The sequence below is a fragment of the Vicia villosa genome, unplaced genomic scaffold, assembly GCF_029867415.1.
Source record: "Vicia villosa cultivar HV-30 ecotype Madison, WI unplaced genomic scaffold, Vvil1.0 ctg.003769F_1_1, whole genome shotgun sequence".
Taxonomy (NCBI): domain Eukaryota; kingdom Viridiplantae; phylum Streptophyta; class Magnoliopsida; order Fabales; family Fabaceae; genus Vicia; species Vicia villosa.
The window spans coordinates 147,514-170,601 of record NW_026706293.1 but is presented as its reverse complement, the minus strand read 5'-3'; the positions used below and the strand labels follow the sequence as shown (position 1 = coordinate 170,601).

The following is a 23,088-nucleotide window of genomic DNA, read 5'->3' as shown; positions in this document are numbered from 1 at the left end:
TATATTTGTAATAAATATTTAGTATGTGTTAATATTATTAAGAATTATCAATGAAATATAATAAGATTTAGCAACAATATAGAAATATAAGTATTTAGTATTTATTATGTGTTAATATTACTAAGAATTATTTATGAAATATAATAAGTATTTAGTATTTATTATGTGTTAATATATTAACTAATTTGAAGCAATATAACATAAATGAATATAGCATAGTGGTATGGACGTTGCACCTGCAACCTCCATTATATGAGAACATGATAATGAATTTGAACCATTCGATTTTAAAATAAATAGTGTAGATTATATGTCATGATTTTTTTTCTCTCTCCTCCAGCATTTATTTTAATAATGGAGGAAAGAGAAAAAAAATCATGACACATAATCTCCACAATTTATCAGGTGTCATTAAGAGGAAAGAGAAATCTAATGGTTAATTTTTATTCTTATCATTCTCATAAAAAGAAAATATTATATATATATATATATATATATATATATATATATATATATATATATATATATATATATATATATATATATATATAGAGAGAGAGAGAGAGAGAGGGTATATCTAGTGAGAATTGATAAGTTATATGAGAATGTGAGAATGAATAAGAACCATTAGATTGACAAACGAATGATTGAGATTAAATTGTGATCTTTAATAAATCATGTGTCATTAAGAGGAAAGAGAAATTATAAATTAAATTTTAAAAAATATCTTTTAATCTCAACCATTAAATATAAATCAAATGGTTGTTATTACATTCTCACATTCTCATATAACTTACTCATTCTCATATGATATGTTCTATATATTATGATAACTTACTCCAAATATATATCATTGATTCTTTTCAATCTAGTGATTAAAAATAATAAGTAATTAAATGTGGAGAGAGAAAACTATTACTTATTATTTTTAACCATTAGATTGAGAAGAATCAATGGTCTAGATTTGGAGTAAGTTATAATAACTTACTCGTGAAGTAAATATAACCCTTCTCTCTCCCCCCCCTCTCTCTCTCTCTCTCTCTCTCTCTCTCTCTCTCTCTCTATATATATATATATATATATATATATATATATATATATATATATATATATATATATGAGGAAGGATCAAATTACACCCGAAGAGTTACACCATGAGTTACACTCGTTCAATAACTACATCTCGAATTAATATTTTATAAATTCAACCGTTGGATTGAAACATAATATCATATAGATCATACCTATAAAGTTTGAGCTTAATCTATAATGATTTACTATATCATCAAGATATCCAAAGATTAACGTCAAAATGAGCTTTCATATAACGTTAATTTTAATGTAATTCAATGACATAGTAAATCATTATAGATTAAGCTCAAAATTTATAGGTATGATCTATATGATATTATGTTTCAATCCAACGGTTGAATTTATAAAATATTAATTCGAGTTGTAGTTATTGAACGAGTGTAACTCGTGGTGTAACTCTTCGGGTGTAATTTGATCTCTCCTATATATATATATATATATATATATATATATATATATATATATATATATATATATATATATATATATATATATATAATGAGATATCAAATTATTTCCGAATAGTTACACCACAAGTCACACTCGTTCTGTAACACCCTTTTAAACCCCCGTGTAATATTAAATAAATTTTTAGAGTAAATATGAAACAAGGATGTCACAACTCAAAATTACAAAACATCAAATTGATTGTCATGCTTCATGAGAAACAAAATACTTTTTAATAAATCATGTTCAACACAACAGAAATAATTTAAAATGGAATAACATAAATCTTCGCTAATGCATAAACCAACTAAAACATAATCCAAAACCATTGGAAATGAGAGTATAACAATCAACTCTAAACCAACGTTCCCCAGTGTTACAAGATTAGAGCATGACACCGACGCGAACTAACAGACTAGCCTATAAACTATCCTCACCAAGCTCAAATGTCGCTACTTCTCAATCTGAAAATGGTCAACAGTAAGGGTGAGACATATCACAATTAAACTGTATTATTAGTTCATAATGATAAAACATCGTAAGCACATCATTCACCCAACTGAAATATATTTAGATTTTCAGGAATTATTCACCAACAACATAAAATACAATCAACCACGTCAGCATAAAATAACATTGGAAATCTTTCAATCATGTTATAACAACACATATGTAATACACTGACATTATGCAAGAGGTACCAATTCATCATGGGATTAACCCATTTGACTGATATAAACATCACCAAAATATGGCCCTACCAGCACTAATTCCACACAATGGGAATTATGCCTCCACTGATCCAAACATCACCGGGATTCAGCCACCAAAAATGATTATGAATGCATGCAAAACATATAACATACTCACCATCATCACCGATACGATGAACAATTTCATCTCAACATAACTCACCATTATAAACACTGAACTCAGCATGTTCATGTCTCAGCATCATTCAATAATCAATCATACATCATCACAACAATCACGACATCAATATCACAATCATATCATCACCATATTACCACATTGTCACATTTATCAATATATGCACACAATGTATAAACTCAACAAAATACTTAAGTCGGGATTTTTTTAAAAATAAAATCAAGTTACAACCCGTCTCATCATTTTTATCATATAAAATATTTCATTAGCTTTACAATGCTCAAAACGGCGCTTAAATCGGGTATACGGTTTGAAAGTTATGAGTTTTAAAAAATATTTAATTTTTTTCAAAAAGCTATAGTGTAACCGGTTATCAAAATGGTGTAACCGATTACATGCACGAAAAATCATTTATTTTGCCTAATGCTTCAGTGTAATCAGTTACCAGAAATAGCGTAACTGGTTACGCTTAACGTAACTCTATTCGCTATTATTGAAAAACACTGGTAATTGGTTACCGTAACTGGTTACCAGCCCGAAAACTCAAATTCTAGAAAGAAACGCACAGTATAATCGGTTACTGTAACCGATTACACACCCTCTGCAGCAGCAAAACAACATTTGACAGCAACTCATCCCATTCAAAAACCTCTATCTCGTACCAATACGAACACAACACCAATACAAAATCAATTCATATATTTTAACACATTTCTAACACATTTATAAGTCATTCGACATCAAACATGTTCATCATTTATCCAATTTCATCAATTTCACTCAAACTATTCTAAAACTTCCAAAACTCCAAAAATATTAAAACCTAAAACATTCAATTGCCATGAACAATACACAAATTCAGTCCTATCATATCTAAACTTATAATATGGGCTAAATGGATTGTCACCCCTTACCTTAACCAAATGCCCCTGAGTGTTCTTCTCCTCTTCTCTTTGTTCTTTCACGTTCTTTGTTCTTCTCCTCTTTTGCTTCTATTTGTTTCTTTAGCTTATTTTATGAAAAATAGATTCCAACTTTAGTAAAGGGCTTAACACTTAACACCTCCATTTTACTAAACACGACATTGGCTCAATACCGTTATTTCACAATTTCTCCAATTAATCCAATAAAATTCCAATTAATTTAAATTCTAATCAAATTCAATAATGGAAAATATGGGGTGTTACACGTTTGTAGCTTCATTTCAAATAAATATATTTTAAAATCAACCGTTGAATTGAAACATAATATCATATAGATCATATCTATAAAGTTTGAGATTAATCTATGATTATTTACTATATCATTGAACTACATCAAAATTAACGATATGTGAAAGTTCATTCTAATGTTAATCTTTGGATATTTTGATGGTATAATAAATCACTATAGATTAATCTCAAATTTTATAGGTATCTACGGGTGTAATTATATATATATATATATATATATATATATATATATATATATATATATATATATATATATATATATATATATATATATATAAAATAATTGAAAAAGAGATTTTTTTTTTGCATAATAGTAAACATATTGGTTCCAACTAAATCTTTGATGAAATTTGTGACAAATTTCTCGTCACACTAGTTTGTTTGCGAAGAAATATTACTTTTTGTCCTTCATTCTATATCGATTTGGGGACACAAAGTGATTATTGATTTATATACAATTCTTAGCTTTTTTTTCTCATCATTGTGACAAAGAAGTACATTTTTCCCTAATATGGCAACAAATTTCATATATTCGATTCAATTTAATCACAAATGAAAGCCCGGTAACAATTTTCCCACGAAAAACATGAATAACTATCTGCTTCTTAAATTTATAAACATAAGTTTTTTTTTTAAATTTAAAATGTGTTAAAAGTAAATAATAGCCCACAACAGAGTACAAGTGGTATTTTGGACAAGTAAAGTTTTTAATAGGAAAACTATAATTGATGAATAAAAAATAAAAGCAAAATAATATCAGAGCAGCTTCAAACAAAACTAAAAATTCACTAACACAAACGGTTAAAAAGAGCAAGTTACATGAAACATGTTTATAGTATTCTACCAAAATATGTGTTGAAAAAGAAAAAACACACCAAACTACTTAGACACAAGGGACCATCTAAAAGGAAATCCTAATTAAAAAAATCTAATTTTTTTCTATTTAAAAATATTGTAACACAATTCAATACATTTATACTCATTTATAACACACAAAATGGATGAATCACGTCATATAATATGTACTAATATTCATCAACATGACATAACACTGGAGAATAGTATAAAATTCCACAAGAAACAATATTTTTATAAAATACGTAAGTTGGAAATGATATAAAAGAAAATAAGAAACAACATTTAGTCTTTGAATTACGTAAACTCATTGATCTAGTAGTATTATTGGTGGAGAATAAAGCTTTTTTTGGAAAAATTATGATTAGTACCGAGATAATAATTTTATATTTCTACTTAAAATAATAATAAAAAAAGAAATCACTAATGTCACATCAATGGATTGGGTCAATGAATTCGCGGGTTGTAAAACTCAAACCCAATATCCGAACAAAACTATACGGATTGTTGCGGGTTAGGTTGGGTATACGCGTAAATGGACGGGTTTAGGTAATTAATGAGTTGGTTCAGTTTGGGTTCGTGGCTTGACCCACACCCATGAGGACCCCTACCTTGTCCCCCCACTAATGTTCCCTTGTACCTGATTCCTTGTTGGATAAGTTGAAGAATGAGGTGATGGTGTTGATTATTACATGAGCTTGATATGATTTCCTCATATTGGACCCATGATCCAATGCATCACAAGAAACCCTAGATCAAATCTATTAATAGGACCTTGCTGAGATTAAAAGGGAGTTTAGCAATTCTAAGAGAAAATACAGAAGTTACTAAGTGCGAGGAAAGTGGAGAGTAGGAAGAGTTTTTCTTCTTCTCACCCAATTATGTATCAGCTGTCGAGCTATGGCGTGACTTGAGACACATCTTGAAGATTATCCATCTCAAGAAGTTCTCAAGTCTCTCTTAGGTTTATATCTCTTTTTCATTATTTGTTTAAGGATGTTCCTTTGGAGAATCATGCTTGTAGTTTGTACTCAGTTCATTATGAGCTAAATCTTTTCTAGTTGAGCAATATGAAGGTAATATTAAGTTGCTTTTATGTTAAACAATGTATGGTTTAGTGACTTGTTTTATTATGTGTTAACATGTTTATAAATTTTTTTCTTTGAATGATCCACTTAGGAATAGATAAAAACTTATTGTTGTGAGAGATCTAACAACAAGTGGATTTCATAATAAAAATGGTTGAAACGAGTAGGATAAAGATATCCACTCTCCTAGCTCATTTAGAGATAAGGAGCTGTAACTATTGAGGATTTCAGGACAAATACAGGCAGATGATAAGGTTATAAGTGAGCCTTAGAGATTTGTTCCCTTGCCCTTTTAAGCATGTTTTGATGTTGTAGAAATACACCACAAGATCACTCTAACCACACATGTCACGACACAATACATCATAGCATATATTTAATATCTATGGTATTAACGGATCATAGCTCAACCCAATCACTTTTGATATAGTTCCACTCTCAACTTACACTATTTTAAGATATGTTTTACTTGAACACTGAACTTGATACCATCAACTATTATTTCCCTCTTTACTCATGCTTAATCTCAAGGATAGTTATTTGCAAAATCAATCTAAGTAACAATTTCACTCCCTGTGGGTACGATACCCTTATCTTTATCACTTGCAGCAATCAAATATTAATGTATACTTGCATGTGTCACAAATAACAAAGCAACAATCTCCTATCAGTACTGATAAAAATCCTTAAATCAAATTGGTCTTTTTCTATCCCTTTTGGTCCTAAAATTGGGTTTCATAACAATACTCCCATACCCATAAAGAACCTTGTCCTCAAGGTTCATTGTATGAGTGCCATGTAACGTAGGCTTGTTGGTGGAGTTATGGTTTTCACGGGGAATAAAGGTTTATGGACTTAGGTTTGAATTTTGAGGGTGAGAGAAGTGGGGAGCTAGGGATACGTGTTGCAGCTGTCACTGACTGTGATGACACCCTATCTATAGGCACAGTAGACTACGTTGGCACACGTGGATGGAAATTCGTAATGGACGGTCCATATTGGATATGGGTAATGCCATTTCCATCAGACTCGTGAGGTAGCTTGACCCCAGTAATCTAGTGTGGTACAACGCGTATGTGATCAAGGTCTACTACAATACTACTGCTTCTTTATTTTTGTCATGCGACATGTCTACAACTAGAGCATGGTAGTTAAGATCAGACAAACCGAACTTTTTATCCGTTGAAACATTAAATAATGGTACATCTTTGGAGGGCCCATGTTAAATTTTATGATCTGGATGGCCAGTGGGTACCCTTTGTTTGAAGAGAAAGGATTCAATTCTTTTAAGTGCGTTTGTACGTTCATTTGGTCTTAGACTAAAACAAAAAGGTGAACTCCCAACTTGTGAATTCACTTCTTCATTTCCAACTAGTTTCACTTTTGCTTTCACACAATCTTCAAAATCCACAATATTTTTCATTTTTTTTGAGATATTTCCTGAACTTCCAATAGTTTTAGAGCCATTTGACTTTCTGCAAAATCTTTTGATACTTGTTTATCTTCCTCCATCTGTACCTCTTGAATGAATGTGTTTTTAAAAAGTAAAGATAAAGGCTATCTTTTTTACCAGTGAGGGTGGACATTCTAGGCCCATTCCCTTTGGTGCATGGGCAGTTGAGATTTCTGATTGTAGGAGTTGAGTGCATCACAAAATGGATAACGGTGGATGTTGTCACCAAGGTTACATCAGAAAGAGTTTGTTTCTTTTACTAGCAAAAAATGTGTGGGTTCGGGCTGTAAGGCGTCATCGTCTTGGACAACGAAACATAATTCCCTAGTTCCACCTTTACTGACTTTTGCTGCGAATTGGGAGTACAAATGACGTTTGTCACTATCGTTCATCCCCAATATAATGGACAAGAAGAGTTAGAGAACAAGGTGATCTTAAAAGGAATCAATAAGAAGTTGGATAAGGCCAAAGGGCTATGGACTGAACTACTCCATGAGATATTATATGCGTACCATATCATTCCCCATTTAACCACTAAGGAGACTCCCTTCACCATGGTATACAGCGCGAGCGCTATGTTATCCGTAGATATCGACACGCCCTCATGGTGGTGTTTTCAGTTCAACTAGGAAGTGGATGAATTAGGACTAAGGTGTGTTGCTGATTTAATCAATAAAGTAAGGGATGTCGCCCACGCCCGAGAGTTTCCTTCCAAGAAAAGGGTGGCTAGAAGATAGAACTCCAAGGTAATGCCAAGGGAAATGCAGGAGGGTGATTTGGTGTTAAGACAAGTGGTTATGCCTGCTTAGTAGGGAAATTTACAGCCCAACTGGGAATAACCATATCACATATTCTAGAAGCTACCACATAGAGCATATAAGTTGGTATAATTAGATGGACGACTCACCCCTAAGACTTGGAACTCCGTCCGTATAAAATATTATTATAGTTAAGTCATTTTGTAAATTTTCAGAGGGGGCATGTTTCCCACCTATGTATGAATTTTTGAATGTTTATGAGCAAAATGAATATTTTGGACTTCCACAAGAAGATCTCGGGTGCCTCTTATGGAGATACCCAAATATTAGACTGTAAAGTTTGGCCCGAGCGACTCAAGTTAAAGTTTTTCCTTAGGGATTCAACTGAATTTTTGCCCGAAAGTCTCAACTCTCAATGCTTCGCTTCAGCGACTTAGAGTCTCATCGCACATGCTTCTTTAGACGCATTGCTTGAGGGACTTAAAGTCTCATCAAAATGACTCCTCTAAACGTCTCACTTGAGGGACTTAAAGTCACATAAGATAGGCTTAGCTTAAAGTCTTAGCTGATGGACTCAACTGAAGTTTGGCCCAAGAGACTCAACTTAAAGTCTAGTCTCAGGGATTCGACTAGAGTCTTGCCCGATAGACTCAACTCTCCACTCCTCGACTAAGAGACTTAGAGTCTCATCAAACAAGCTCCTCTAAACGCCTCGCTTAAGGGGCTTAGAGTGTCATCACACATGTTCCTCTAAAAATACCAAAGATTTCACATCAATTAAGCTTTATAATTGATGTGAAATGCAATGTATACAAGGGATATCCCACTAGTTACAACCTGGCTGAAGTGAAAAAGCAAGGTATTTCACATTAGTTTAGCTTCAGAACCGATGTGAAAAATAATGGATACAAGGGTTATCCTTTCGGCTACACTTGCTAACAATGGTGATAAATACGTTGTTTTTCACCTCAGTGAGTCGACCATTGTGAAAAGTGACAAACTTACCATAACACTTTATGTTACCTCGAAGGCCACACCATGTGAGGGACTTACTCCACCTGATGTGAAATGTCATTTGTGTAGTAATGTATCTTTGAACAATGTTTGCACCATTTGTTCTGCAAATGGTGTGGGTTTTGAAGATGTTAAATCAATCAAGAAAGTAAGTTACCCGACTTTAGGTTAGAAACTTATCATCATCTTTAATCAATGGTCAAGTACTTTAATGAGTAAATATTGTTGACAAGCGACTCTAAGCACAAGAAGAAGGAGATGAATTATAATAATAGAATTTCAAAAACATTTTAAACAATAGGCTGATTTTACGTTGATTAATTTCAAGAATATGGTAAAAGCACAGATTAAGGAGTGAAATAAATAAAAGGCGAGACAATTAAGTGAAATAGTTAGAGAGGTCAAACTAGAGATTGTCATGGTTTGACCTTAAACCATGCACCCTACTCCAGTCCTCAAATGTTTCCTCGTGAAATTTTCACAATCAACAACTTGAAATTTTACACAAACTCAATCCAACAACCTTACATTAAGCTTTGTATAGGTTTAACTTGCAGCTTTCAAGTCTTATACAAAATCACAAGATAACTAAATCCTTGAGTAAACAAATTGAGCACATCAATATAACAATACAACTCTAAGATGAAGTTTTTCATTCTCGCAGGACTAAGGCAATTTATAGTGAACGAAACAAATTAAAGACGAAGAATGAATGAGATGTAAGAGTAGTATATCAAAAAAAATTGTCATTTTGAAGTGACGAAAATAAATACTCATTTATATAAGAAAAAGTTTAGCTTAAAAAATCAATTCATTTACTTGATTGATCGTTTAGAAACAATACTCTAATCAATTAGGTTAAACCATAAAAAATCTTAATCGGATAATAGATTACAAAGCTTTCTATTAATAAATCTTACATTCTTATTTGATTAGAAATATTCTTTACTCCCTCCGTTTTTTATTATAAGTCGTTTGGGGAAAAAAATTGTATTTAAATATAAGTTGCTTTACAATTCCAATGAATAATTAATGCTATTTTTCCTATTATATCCTTAAATATTTATTATTCTCTCTCCTTTCAATTATATAAATTTATCTTCCACATGTCATTAATGAAAGATAATTTTGTAAAATCCTTCATAATTTTTCATTTTCATACAATAATTATTATTTTTCTTAATCTGTGTGAAAAGTCTAAAACGACTTATAATAAAAAACGGATGGAGTAATAGTTTAAGTGTTTGTCAAAATTCATAAATTTCTTCAACATGAGTATAAGTTATACATAAATTGCTTTATATATCTAGATATGAGGAGGGAAAATGTATTTAATTTGTTATCCAAACATTTATCTAAAGAAAGGTGTCTCTAACGTGGAAGAGGGGTTCATGAGTCATGAGTCATGAGTCAAGACATGTCCCACTCTGAAAAATTAAATAAAAAACAGAAAGAAAGAAAAAACAAGAATACCAAAAATTCCATTCTCAATTGACTTGACCCAGCGTCTCTTTAACTCTTCATTCTAATTCTTCCTTTCTAATTTCTACACTGCGTGACCGTTGCCATTGAAAAATAAAAAACACGAAATACAAAAATGCGGGGTTGTGTTTCCACACTGGCGGCCTTGGCCGCATTGGCGGTGACGGTTACGGTTGTGTACGGCAGTTCTCCGTTGAGTTTTCTTCCTCTTGAACGGACTATCCCTCTCAACCACCATGTCGAACTGGCGACTCTCAGAGCTCGCGACAGAGCTCGTCACGGTCGAATCTTGCAAGATTCTGGCATTCTCGACTTCTCAGTCCAAGGAACCTCCGATCCTTACTTAGTTGGGTAATTCTTTTTCAATCTTCATGCATTCGTGTTCAATCTTTCTTCCATTTTGTTAACATTGATTATTATTATTTTTGAGTTTGAGTGTTTTTTTGTTATGTTGTGATAATCTTGGAATGGTTGTGCAGGCTGTATTTCACGAAAGTGAAGATGGGTTCTCCTGCCAAAGAATTTTACGTTCAGATTGATACTGGAAGTGATATCTTGTGGCTTAATTGCAATACTTGCAATAATTGCCCCCAATCTAGTGGCTTAGGGGTGAGGATTTTGTGCTTTTGTTGATTAATTTTCTTCATATTGTGTTACTATCTCTTAAGCACAGGACACCAGAAACATGACACTGAGAGTGATAGCGGTACTAACACGTCGATATAGATAATAATTTGAGAATGAATAAATTAACATAATTACAACAACTGTTGTATCAGTTTCGGATACTGACACCACTGACATGGAGACACCTTTTTTCAAAGATGTCGGTGTCAGTTTCTGACACTGACATGGAAACACCTTTTTTTCAAAGATGTCGGTGTAAGTTTCTGACACTGACATGGAGACACTTTTTTTCAGAGGTGTCGGTGTCAGTTTCTGACACTTTTTTTTCGGTGGTGTCGGTGTTGTTGAGGTTACTATTTATCTATGTGTTATTTGAAAGTTTAAAGTGGCGTTCATTGTTTTTTATGTTAATTGTACTCTTACTATTTTAGGACGGAGAGAGAAATTGATGCAATGAGAATATAAACTAACAAGGGTATAATAGAAAAAGGCTAATGATTTTATGAAAAATAACAAAATTTGTTGATTTATTTGGTAGGGTATATGAACCTCAATTGGCGGTTAAAATGGAATGGGGAGAGTTTTGTTATTAGTGTTTAATGCTTAATGTGATTGTTGTCTATTATGTAGATTGAGCTCAATTTCTTTGACACGGCTAGCTCGTCGACTGCTGCATTGGTTTCCTGCTCGGATCCGGTGTGTTCTTATGCGGTTCAAACTGCCTCAAGTCAGTGCTCATCTCAGGTTAATCAGTGCAGCTATACCTTTCAGTATGGGGATGGAAGTGGGACGTCTGGTTATTATGTTTATGATGCCATGTATTTTGACGTGATCATGGGACAGTCTGTGTTTTCTAACTCTTCTTCTACTGTCCTTTTTGGGTGAGTCCTCAATTCTCATGTTATTAATGGTATGGTAGGGAGGGTGTACTCAATGTAGATTATAGGGTTGGGAAAATATAAAGAGAAAATCATTTTGGGTGAATATTACATTTTGAATTTCATTGGTAAAAAAATATTGTGGATCAAACTGATAGTTATTGCATACATATTATATAGCAAATCTTGTTAATTGGTTAAATTTTGAAAGATTGGAACTGGTAAATGGTTTTAATTGATCTTATTGGGATGGTTCTTTCGGAAACAGTTGTAGCACCTATCAATCTGGGGATTTAGCTCGGACAGAAAAAGCGGTTGATGGAATTTTTGGGTTTGGCCCCGGTGCTTTATCTGTTATATCACAATTGTCATCAAAAGGCATGACACCCAAAGTGTTCTCTCATTGCTTAAAAGGAGAGGGCAATGGAGGGGGTATTCTGGTTCTTGGTGAAATTTTGGAGCCAAATATTGTTTATACTCCACTTGTCCCATTACAGTATGTTCTCTCTTCATTTCCTTCTTTGTTTTCTTCTCCCAACTCAGTTGGTGAACAAAATGTCCCCAAATATTGCATCACATTGACATGAAGGGAAAGTATAAGTTCTATTCATTTATGCAAAAAAAAAAAAATTATGAAACTAGGTATTTGAATCACTTTCAAAAATTAATTGCTTGTTTGGTAAGTATGAATGTATAATAGTTTAGATGACATGAAACATAAAATAAGCACTGTTAGTTGTAAGCTTAAAACTTGAAAGTTAACTAATGAATCACCATTTTGTTTGGTAAGACATGAAAATGTTTGGCATGTAATTGAACTGTAATCTTTTAATCTCAATTGCAATTTGCTGAAAGGTAATATGGCTCTCATCAGAAAATAGAGTTCTTAAAATGCTTATCATGCCATTATTTCCTTTGTGAAATAACTTGCAGTTTATATCAGTATATTGATCTGTGCTATATCAGACATACTGCCCGGTGTTGATCGAATTTCAGGCCTCATTACAACTTAAATCTTCAAAGCATTGCTGTCAACGGACAACTTCTCCCAATCGATCAAAATGTATTTGCAACAGCTACCAACCGAGGAACTATAGTTGATTCTGGTACTACATTGGCATACCTTGTTCAAGAAGCTTATGATCCCTTTCTCAATGCTGTAAGTTCTGTTTTACCTCTTTTGAACTTTTGAAATACAACTCTTGATTGTAACCAAGTCCCGTGATTTTATTGCCCCTGATGTTAAATATGTCAATGAATGTGTAGATAACAACCACTGTGTCACAGTTTTCCAAACCCATTATTTCCAAAGGAAATCAGTGTTATCTCGTCCCAACCAGGTTATTTCAATTCTGACTCAATATTTTAATAAAGTGTATTTTTATGCCTATTTCTCTTTGTTCATAAAAAGGATATTTTGCACTACTATGATTTCTAAGATGTCATTTGGATTTTTTCTCATTCAGCCTAGGTGATATATTTCCTCAAGTCAGTTTCAATTTCATGGGTGGAGCATCCATGGTTTTAAAACCAGAACAGTATCTTATACATTATGGTTTCCTGGTAATTATGTCTTTCTCTTTGTTGATCACATTCTTCTTCTTGCCTAAGTAAGAGTAGTTCAGTAGTTCTTGTGATTTGCATGCCGCTTATTATAGTGCACTACATTGTTTTTTATAGGATGGTGCTGCAATGTGGTGTATTGGTTTCCAAAAGGTGCAGAAGGGATTCACGATTTTAGGAGGTTAGAAGCTGGTAAAACTATTTTAACTGAATAAAATCTACAAGGAGTTTGTAGAAATAAGCCCTTTCTCTAATTCGATTATGATATGGGCTCTCAAGTTTTCCCTCCTTAAGAGCAACATAGTACCATGAAATTCCAATGGTCCACCATAGATCCCATTTGTGGGGCTATCGAATAGTAAATAACATTGCTTAATGACTTTATCAGGTCATTACTCTAGTTGTATTTTCAGTATTGGTTTTTTTTATCAACTAAGTTGTTTATTCATTTGCAGATCTTGTCCTAAAGGATAAGATATTTGTATATGACTTAGCTAATCAACGAATTGGGTGGACCGACTATGATTGTGAGCTTACCACATTATCATTTCCTTTATTGCATATATACTCCTTTACATTGTCATAATCTTTAAGTTGATGCTCACTACTCAGGTTCCTTGTCTGTAAATGTCTCTGTGGCTACAAGCAAGAGTAAGGATGCATACATCAATGCAGGACAGATGAGCGTCAGCTCCTCGCATGATGGTTTTCTCTCCAAGTTGCTACTTATAAGCATTGCGGCTTTTCTTTTGCATATAACACTTTTTATCGAGCCCCAGTTTTTGTAATAGTCTTCAAGAGTCGAAGCTCATTCTTCGAAAAGCATACTGGGGTCGGTCATTGTTTTATTTATTGTCGGCATGGCATACCCTTGATATTTTGAAACGGGAGTGGTTCTAGTTTTCCGCCCGCCCTATGTTTTATCATATTGATATCTTACCATTTCGTTAGTACGAGGCAAGTGCGGATAGGGCTATGTTGTTGAGAAATGGCAAATTTGTAGATTGAAATTCTATTACTGATATAAAGTTTACCAGAGGCTACTTCCACTCTACCAACCCCTGTTCCCATTGTTGTTTTGTAACTATAATTCAGCGGTAGTTAGTGATAGTTAAAGAAGTTGTTTATGAATGTTATTTGTATACTGGCACATGGACCATATGATGTCATACTAGAGGTATATAAAACAAAATGTATATCAATGTGACCAATACATTCATCTTTTATTAGAATCATTATATTTTCCTTACTATGTTTCTGTTGTAATGTGATCAATACATTCACCTTTTATTAGAATCATTCAAAAGGTGGAAGGAAATGTGTATATTTCAAAGTCTTTCATTTCTCTCTATCTCTCTTTTTAAACAGGTTTTTATAAGGAATTACTGGAGGAGTTAGCATAGAAGTTAGTTATCAATTGAATCTCCACGTCCCGATAAGTCTAAAAAGCTATACAACCTAATCTCTTGGATACAAATCAGTGTTAGTCCGTTTTATAATTTCTCTGTTTTTTAGGAGCAGTTATTTCCTTTAAATTAGTCTACCATATTATTATGAAGTGCTAGTTATGGGCTGAAAATATGATTAGTTTTTATTATAGTTTTTCATCTGTGTAAGGCTTTATATAAGCCAAGTCGTTTCTTTCAATAGATCAAAAATTCTTCCTGTCAATTTCCTTATACTTTTACATAAGTGTTTTGGTTCCTAACATTTAGTATTAGAGCTCCATCACGGGGCCTGATTAAAGTAGAAGTTGCAGTCTTCTAAGTGTGAAAAATTATGGCATTAGAGAGTTGCTTTCTACAGCCAGCAATACCGAAGTTTTGTGGGCATTATGACGATTGAGCGATGCTCATGGAAAACCTTTTGTGTTCAAAGGAGTATTGGGTCTGGTGGAAAATGGGGCTCCTGCGGCAGCAAAAAGAGTAATTCCAACAAATGCACAAAGAAAGAACATTGATGATAAAAAATTAAAAGACTTGAAGGCAAAGAACTATCTATTTCAAGCTTTAGATTGTTCAATTCTGAAGACTATTCTTAACAAAGATACAAAAAAGAACATTTAGGACTCCTTGAAGCAGAAGTATGATGGTTTAACAGGAGTTAAGCGCGCACAGTTGCAAGTTCTAAGAAAAGAATTTAAAACTCCATATGAAGGAAGGAGAATCCGTGAATGATTATTTTGCTTAGACACTTACCATAGCAAACAAGATGAAAGCTAATGGTGAAAACTAGGGAGATATTGCAGTAGTTGAATTTTTTTTTAGATCCATGATTCCCAAGTTCAATTATGTTGTGTGTTTCATGGGGGAATCTAAGGATATAAACACTTTGACTATTGATGAATTGCAAAGCAGCCTACTTGTTTATGAACAATGCATGAGTTCTCACGTTGAAGAAGAACATGCTTTGAAGATTACTCATGGATATCAAGATAATCAATATGCTCAATTTGTAGAGAGGGGTCAAGGTCGTGAAAAATTTGAACGACGAGGACATGGCAGAGGCAGACAAAGATTTGACAAATCCACAGTAAAATGTTATAATTATCATCAACTCAGGCATTTTAGATGGGAATGTTTTAACCAAAGCAAGGAGGCCAACTATGTAGAGACTCAAGAAGGAATGTTGTTGATGGCCTACACAAATATGAACAAGGCTAATGAGGAAGCGGTTTGGTTTCTTGGCAATGGATGTAGCAATCACATGTGCGGGAAGAAGGAATACTTTTGAAATCTTGATGAGAGTTACAAATATTTTGTCAAGTTGGGAAACAATTCCACTATGGATGTAACGGGAATATGTAATATAACGTTATACATGAATGACATAACACATATTGTTACTGGGGTCTTTCTTGTGCCAGAATTATGGAATAACTTGCTAATATTGGGTGATTTCAAGAGAAGGGCATTAGTATTTTGTTTCGTCATGGAAAATGCAAAGTTTTCCACCCTGAAAATGGTTTGATAATAGAAAGCAGAATATCTTCAAGTTGAATGTTTGTGTTGCATGCCATACCTCAACCTGCAAAGTCCACTTGCTTTCACACAGTTACAGAAGATATAATACATCATTGGCACATCAGATATGGACACTTGAGTTTTAAGGGTTTAAATATGCTTCAGTAAAAGAGTATGGTAAATGGCTTACTAAATTGAAGTCACCAAATAGGTTGTGCAAGGAGTGTTTGGTAAGGAAGCAACCAAGAGATTCATTCCCAAAGAAGAGCTCTCAGAGGGCTACACAAAATATGTAACTAATACATGCTAATATTTGTGGATCAATCATACCTATCTCTAACAGCAAGAAAAGGTATCTGATCACTTTTATCGATGATTTCAGTAGGAAAACATGGATTTATTTCTTAATAGAAAAATCAGAAGCATTTTTTATTTTAATTTTTTTTTAAATTCATGTTGAATAGGAAGCAAATTCATTTATCAGAAGTTTGTGCACTGACCTTTGAGAGAGTTTACAACATGCAAATTCACCAATTTTTGCTATGAAAATGGTATACGAAGGCAACTAACAACTGCATATACGCCGCAACAAAACAGGGTTGCAGAACGAAAGAACATAATTATTATGAACATAATTCAGAGCATGCTCTCAAAGATGAGAATGGCCAAAATCTTCTGCCCTTAAGCTATAAACTGGTCGGTGGATGTCTTGAATCGCGTCCAACATTAGTAGTGAGGAATAAGACACCAGAAGAAACTTGGAGCGAGGTCAAGCCTTCAATTAATTATTTTAGAGTTTTTGGATATATTTCTTATTTTCATGTACCTGATGTTAAAAGAACAAAGCTAGATGATAAAAGTTTGCGTTGTGTTTTGTTAGGGGTTAGTGGAGTATCAAAAGCATACATGCTTTATGATCCTATTTCACAAAAGATGGTAACACGTATGAATGTTATTTTTGAAGAGGATTAGGGATGGGATTGGGATAAGAAGTGTGAAGAAGCCATCTCATGTGACTTAAATTAAGGTGATAAGGATGTGGAAGTTAATGTGGAAGAAGAAAATGAAGTCGGGCATGAATATGTTCATATTACTGATACAAAAGAAGAGGAAAATGTCTCCTCTGATTATATAGTAGAAGATAACACTTCTAATCCCAATCAATGAAGGTGTATAAGACCACCACTTTGGATGGAAGACTATGAAAGTATAGAAGGAATTTTGTAAGGAAATGTTTATGTTAATTTTTCCATGTTTGCAGCTGATGATGGTGATCTTACTCAATTTGATGATGCTATTAAAATTAAAAAATGGAGGAAAGCTATGAATGTGGAGATGGAGGTAATTAAAATAAATGGCACATGAGAATTGATGGAATTACCTAAAGGAGCAAAGAAAATTGGAGTGCAGTGGGTTTACAAGACAAAATTCAGAGAGAATGGGGAAGTTGACAAGTACAAAGAAAGGCTAGTATTGCAGGGGTATGCACGAGAGTATGAGGTAGACATACAGTATTTGCACTGGTGTTTTGCATGGAGAGTTGAATGAAACAGTGTATTTGGACCAACTTTGTGGTTATGTACAAAAAAAAGCTAATGATCATCATGTCTATAAAATAAAAAGGCTTTTTATGAGCTTAAGCTAGAACCACGTGCTTAGTACAGTCGTATAGAAGCATATTTTCTGAAGGAAGGTTTGAGAAGTGTGGCTACGAGCATACCTTGTTTGTGAAGACAAAAAAAAAGGTAAAGTATTAATTGTTAGTTTGATGTTGATGGTCTCATTTTTACCGGAAATGACGAGCTGATGTTTCCAAAATTTAAAAGCTTTATGAAGCGTGAATTTGACATGACTGATCTTGGTAAATGAGATACTTTCTTGGTCTTGAAGTGATGCAACAATCAGATGGCATTTTCTTATGTCATAAGAAGTATGCGGTAGAGATGCTGAAAATGTTTAGAATGGATAGAAGCAATTCAGTGCACAATTCAATTGTTCCTAGTGTTAAACTCACAAAAGATGAGCCTGGTGTGAAGGTTTATAAGACCTACTATAGACAAATTATAGAAAACCTTGTGTATCTGACATCTACTCGATCTGATATGATGTTTGTGGTGAATCTAATTAGCAGGTATATGGATAATCCTAATGAATTGCATTTACAAGTTGCCAAAATGGTGTTGAGATTTTTAAAAGGAACAAGTTTGGAATCTTCTACATGAAGGAAGAAAGTAGTGAGCGATTATGGAGGGGACTTGGATGATAGGAAAAGTATTTCGGGTTATATTTTCTTGTTGAGTTCAGGTACTTTTTCTTGGTCATCGAGGAAACAACCAATTGTGAGTATATCGACCACAAAAGCAGAGTTTAGAGGTGCAGCTTCATGTGCATGTCAAGCCATATGGCTGAAAAGACTGATGGGAAAACTGTGTGAAAATCAAAGCAAATTTATTGTGATTTATTGTGATAGTAGTTCTACTATTAAGCTTTCAAATAATCCAGAAATGCATGGTCATTATAAGCATATTAATGTTCGTTTTCATTTCCTTCAGGGTCTGACAAAGACTAGAACTGTTGAACTGATACATACTCCCTCTGTCTCACAATAGGTGTCATCTTTTCTATTTTTATTTGTCTCAAATTATTTGTCCATTTAGAATACCAATGTGATATTCATTATTTCTTTCCACTAACTTACCCTTATTTATTGTATTTTAATTCATTTAAGTACTCCACTATCTATTATTAATAAGGTTATTTTAGTAAATGAGACTCATTTTATCATTGAAATCAACATAATTAATCATTTTCTTAAAAAGTGTGAAAATCTCAAAGAGGACACTTATTATGAGACGGAGGAAATAATATATTATAACACACAAGAACAATTAGCAGATATCGTGAAAAAACCACTCTAGATACACAAATCTCTAAGAGTTTGTTTAGAGAGTAATATAAACTTATTGCATATAGCATTTAATTTAAGAGAGAATTTGTTAGTCAGTATTATGATTTTTTTTTGTTTTTTAGGAGTAGTTATTTCCTTTAAATTAGTCTTACCATGTTAGTAGAAAGTGCTAGTAGTGGATTGAAAACATGAATAATTTTTATTTCAATTATTCATTGTATATGGCTACATATGAGTCAAGTTATTTCTTTAGATACAAAATTTTCCTGTTAATTTCCTTATACTTTCACATACATGTTTTGGTTCCTATCAATAAGATAATTTTCCCAAGCAGTTAAGATATTTGACTTATATTTTTGGAGAAAACTCATTTGCCAACTGAGCCTACCCTTTGAGGTACATTTAAGCTCTGTTTGATAAGACACTTTTTGAATTTATAATTTATAATTTATAAGCTCATATAATAATAAAAGACCTATTTAATAACAGTTATTTTATTATTCGCTCCGTCTCACAATAGTGTTCTCTTTCCAATTTTTATTTGTCTTAAATTATTTGTCAATTTAGAATATCAATGTAATATTTATTATTTCTTTCCACTAACTTACCCTTATTTGTTATATTTTAATTCATTTAAGTACTCCACTATCTATTATTAATAAAGTTATTTTAATAAATGAGATTCATTTTATAATTGAAATCAACATAATTAATCATTTTCTTAAAAAAGTGTGAAAATCTCAAAGAAAACACCTATTGTGATACGGAGGGAGTACGAATTTATAGTTTATTTTACTAATTTATAACTTATTTTTTAGACGTTATTTCAAATAGCATTTTAGCTTATAACTTACTATCATTTTTTTCACTTTTATTCTTATTATTTTAATTAAAATCCACTATTATCCTTTATAATTTATTTTAATTTAGAATAAAACAATTATATATTAAATGTTTTTTATGTCATTTTAATTTATTTACTAATTAAATCGTTAATTTTACCAAACACTTCAATTAATTTATTAGAGCTATATGTCGTCAGTCATCGGTCATCGGCTATAAGGTATCAGTCATCAGCCATCAATAAAAAACTATAAGTTGTAAGTTATCATCCAACTACTATTTTTATCAAACAAAGCTTTAATAAAAATTATAAAAAATAATTATATTTAACTACTTTTTAATTTATATTAATTTGTTAATTTTACTTAATAAAGAAAATGATAGAGAAGTCATTTTCAACCGAAGTTGCATCCTCACGGAAAATAAGTATGGTTTGTGTGTAATGTAATGAAATTAATTACACTCAATATTTTTTTGGTTATCTCTTATTTGTTTGAATTTGAAAAAGACTTGTTATTCCATTTTCCATATAAATTTCATATACACACGCGCCACTATCCCATCGTCTTAACCATTCACCAAATTTATGTCTAAATTTGAACAACATTCCTATTTTAGGGCCTTAAATAGATAATGCTATTTTCATCATAATAGTAACTATACTGCCATTAATGGATAATATTAATTGCCATAGGCAGAGCCTAAAGTTAGTAAGGTTCCAAAAGCACCCTATAATAATACATTGCCATAGAAAAAATTGCCTATTTTATCTTGCACCACATGCTTCAATGTTCTATTTTATTTGGCAATGTGTTTCTATCCATCCACAAACACAAACAAGAACAAGATAAGATAAAACTTTCATTTAATCATTATAGTGTTAATTACATATAGATTAATTAAATAAGAACAATTTTGAAAGAACAAAAGTACTACTAGTTTTGTAGTGCCACTGAGAAAATACCTCTGAAAATATATAAAAAAAAATGTTATAAGATATTATTATATAAAACTCCATTCTAAATTCAATATAGGCCTAAAAACAAAAACAAATCTATTTTGATTTTTGAGATAAACACAAGATTTAAATTAATCTTAAAAGTATTTTTGGTTTTCTATTATGAAGTTGAATAATTGAAATAAACATTAATGAACAATTGATGAACCCAGTGAATAATTAAGATTAAAAAAAATTTAGTCATGCAAAAAATTTGAAACAGTTTATTCATTTACATACTATGAATAAAACTTGAAAAAAAAAAGATAAATGTGAATTACATATTATATAATATAATAGGGGGATGCAGGGCAATGTCATTGGGGCTCAAGCCCCCAGAAGAAACACAATTTTTTTTCTTCATATTATTGACATATATTTTTTATAGCCCCGGCAAATTTAATTAGTTCCACTAATTTAAAATTATCTATATATCATAACTTTATTTTATTGGTTTTAAATTTTAATCTATTTCAATTTATCTTTTCTATATGTGTAATATAAATTCTTTCACTCTTTTATTAAAATTTTAATATTGCAAATTTTTAGAAATGATTTTTCTATAATATGATATTCTTTTTAGAAAAAACGGTATTAAATTTTGAATAGAATAGAATGTGCATTCCAAAGAAGGAAGAGTGATTGAACAATTATCTAATTTTATGTATAGTAAATATCATTTTTTTTAATTATTAATTTTTAGGTGAATTGAGCTTTAAAAAATCACTAGAGTTATGGTAGACTTCAAAATTCAAAAACATATTTGACAAATGACATATTTTGAGTGTTAATAATTAAAATATTATTAAACTTTTTTTAAAATATGAAAATTTAAGGAATAAATATAAGTTATATATTTTTTATGTAATTTAAATTTATTTATCATTATAATTATTACGCAATGTATGTAAAAATTTGTAATATTTTTCTACAATCAAAATATTTATAATTAAACACATGTAATATTTTAAATATATCTTAAAAATTAAACATAAAACTAAAATAAATTTACCATATAAACTTTGAAGTCGGACACAATGATGTAGTAGAAGTGAAAACGACAAACAAAGGAATAAATGAAGCATTGCAATAAAATATTTATAATATTTTAAAATAGTTCCAAAAATTTAATTTTTATTATTGCTAATAAATCATAAAATAGATGAAAATGAATTTTAGTTATAATGATAAAAATAAAAATAAAAGAAAAAAAAGTTAAAAATTATAAACTCAAAAATTATTTCAAACAACATTTCAGAAAACTCTAAAAGCGTAAAAACATTATTTTTTTTATCGATAAAAATTTGAAAAATAAAAGCTAAAATCTGTTTTTTTTTTTATCTTAACAAACTAAAGGGGAGGAAGACTCATGCTTATTTACTCGTTCGTAGAGTTTAAATTCAAGTTGTTATTTAATTAAAGTAACAAGTTTCTAAACGTTTTTATTAATGTGCATTCATTTCTAAACTAAACATAACTGTTTATTTATGACTAACAGGAGTACTTCATATTTTTACCAAGCAAAATATATTTTTACTAACAATATATTCCATTTATTAACTTATATATTATTTATTAATATTTTATTGCAATGCTCCATTTATTAATTCATATATTTTTAATAAAGGATCTGTCTCTTTTTATTTTCATAAATTACAAAATACTGTAATATTTTAAGTGAGCTCATTAACACCTTTTCTAACTCATTAAGAAAAAATAAAAAAAGACTTTTGAAGATCATTTATTAATTCATCAATAGAACTTTCAAAATAAATAAACATGCATGCAAAAAACAGAAGTCAAATTTAACAGAAAAAAAAAAAGAAAAAAAGAAAAGGCAGCGAGTGAGAAATACGGAAGGTAAAAGCGCGTGAAAAAGTTTCTTGTTTTGGTAGTACCTGAACGGCCATGCATGCCGAGTCCCTCCTACACTCACTCTCCCATTTCCTCATATCATCATCTTGAATCTTCATTCTCTCTCACATCACAAACTCACA

The 23,088-nt window shown here is 31.5% G+C and overlaps 1 protein-coding gene across 2 annotated transcripts; it reads left to right on the top strand.

Moving 5' to 3' along the window:
• The first annotated feature begins 10,314 nt into the window (after positions 1-10,314).
• LOC131641461 (aspartic proteinase 36-like) lies at positions 10,315-14,695 on the top strand. Of its 2 annotated transcripts, none has more exons than XR_009295552.1 (10): positions 10,315-10,663; positions 10,792-10,921; positions 11,570-11,820; positions 12,086-12,313; positions 12,814-12,976; positions 13,084-13,157; positions 13,284-13,380; positions 13,498-13,572; positions 13,836-13,907; positions 13,993-14,058. XR_009295552.1 is itself a non-coding variant. In XM_058911753.1 (10 exons), exons 1-10 carry the CDS (start codon positions 10,428-10,430, stop codon positions 14,166-14,168), a joined length of 1,491 nt encoding a protein of 496 aa, XP_058767736.1. In that variant the 5' UTR covers positions 10,315-10,427; the 3' UTR covers positions 14,169-14,695. The 2 variants fall into 2 exon arrangements, 1 of the variants encoding a protein (XP_058767736.1); XM_058911753.1 differs by having other exon boundaries at positions 13,498-13,561; positions 13,993-14,695.
• Positions 14,696-23,088: the final 8,393 nt, after the last annotated feature.

Bases quoted from the DNA above. Each gene is read 5' to 3' on its own strand.
- LOC131641461 (XM_058911753.1), top strand. From the start codon at position 10,428: ATGCGGGGTTGTGTTTCCACACTGGCGGCCTTGGCCGCATTGGCGGTG. The intron at 11,821-12,085 runs GTGAGTCCTCAA...TTTCGGAAACAG, and splicing joins TCTTCTACTGTCCTTTTTGG to TTGTAGCACCTATCAATCTG. The intron at 13,158-13,283 runs GTTATTTCAATT...TTTCTCATTCAG, and splicing joins TGTTATCTCGTCCCAACCAG to CCTAGGTGATATATTTCCTC.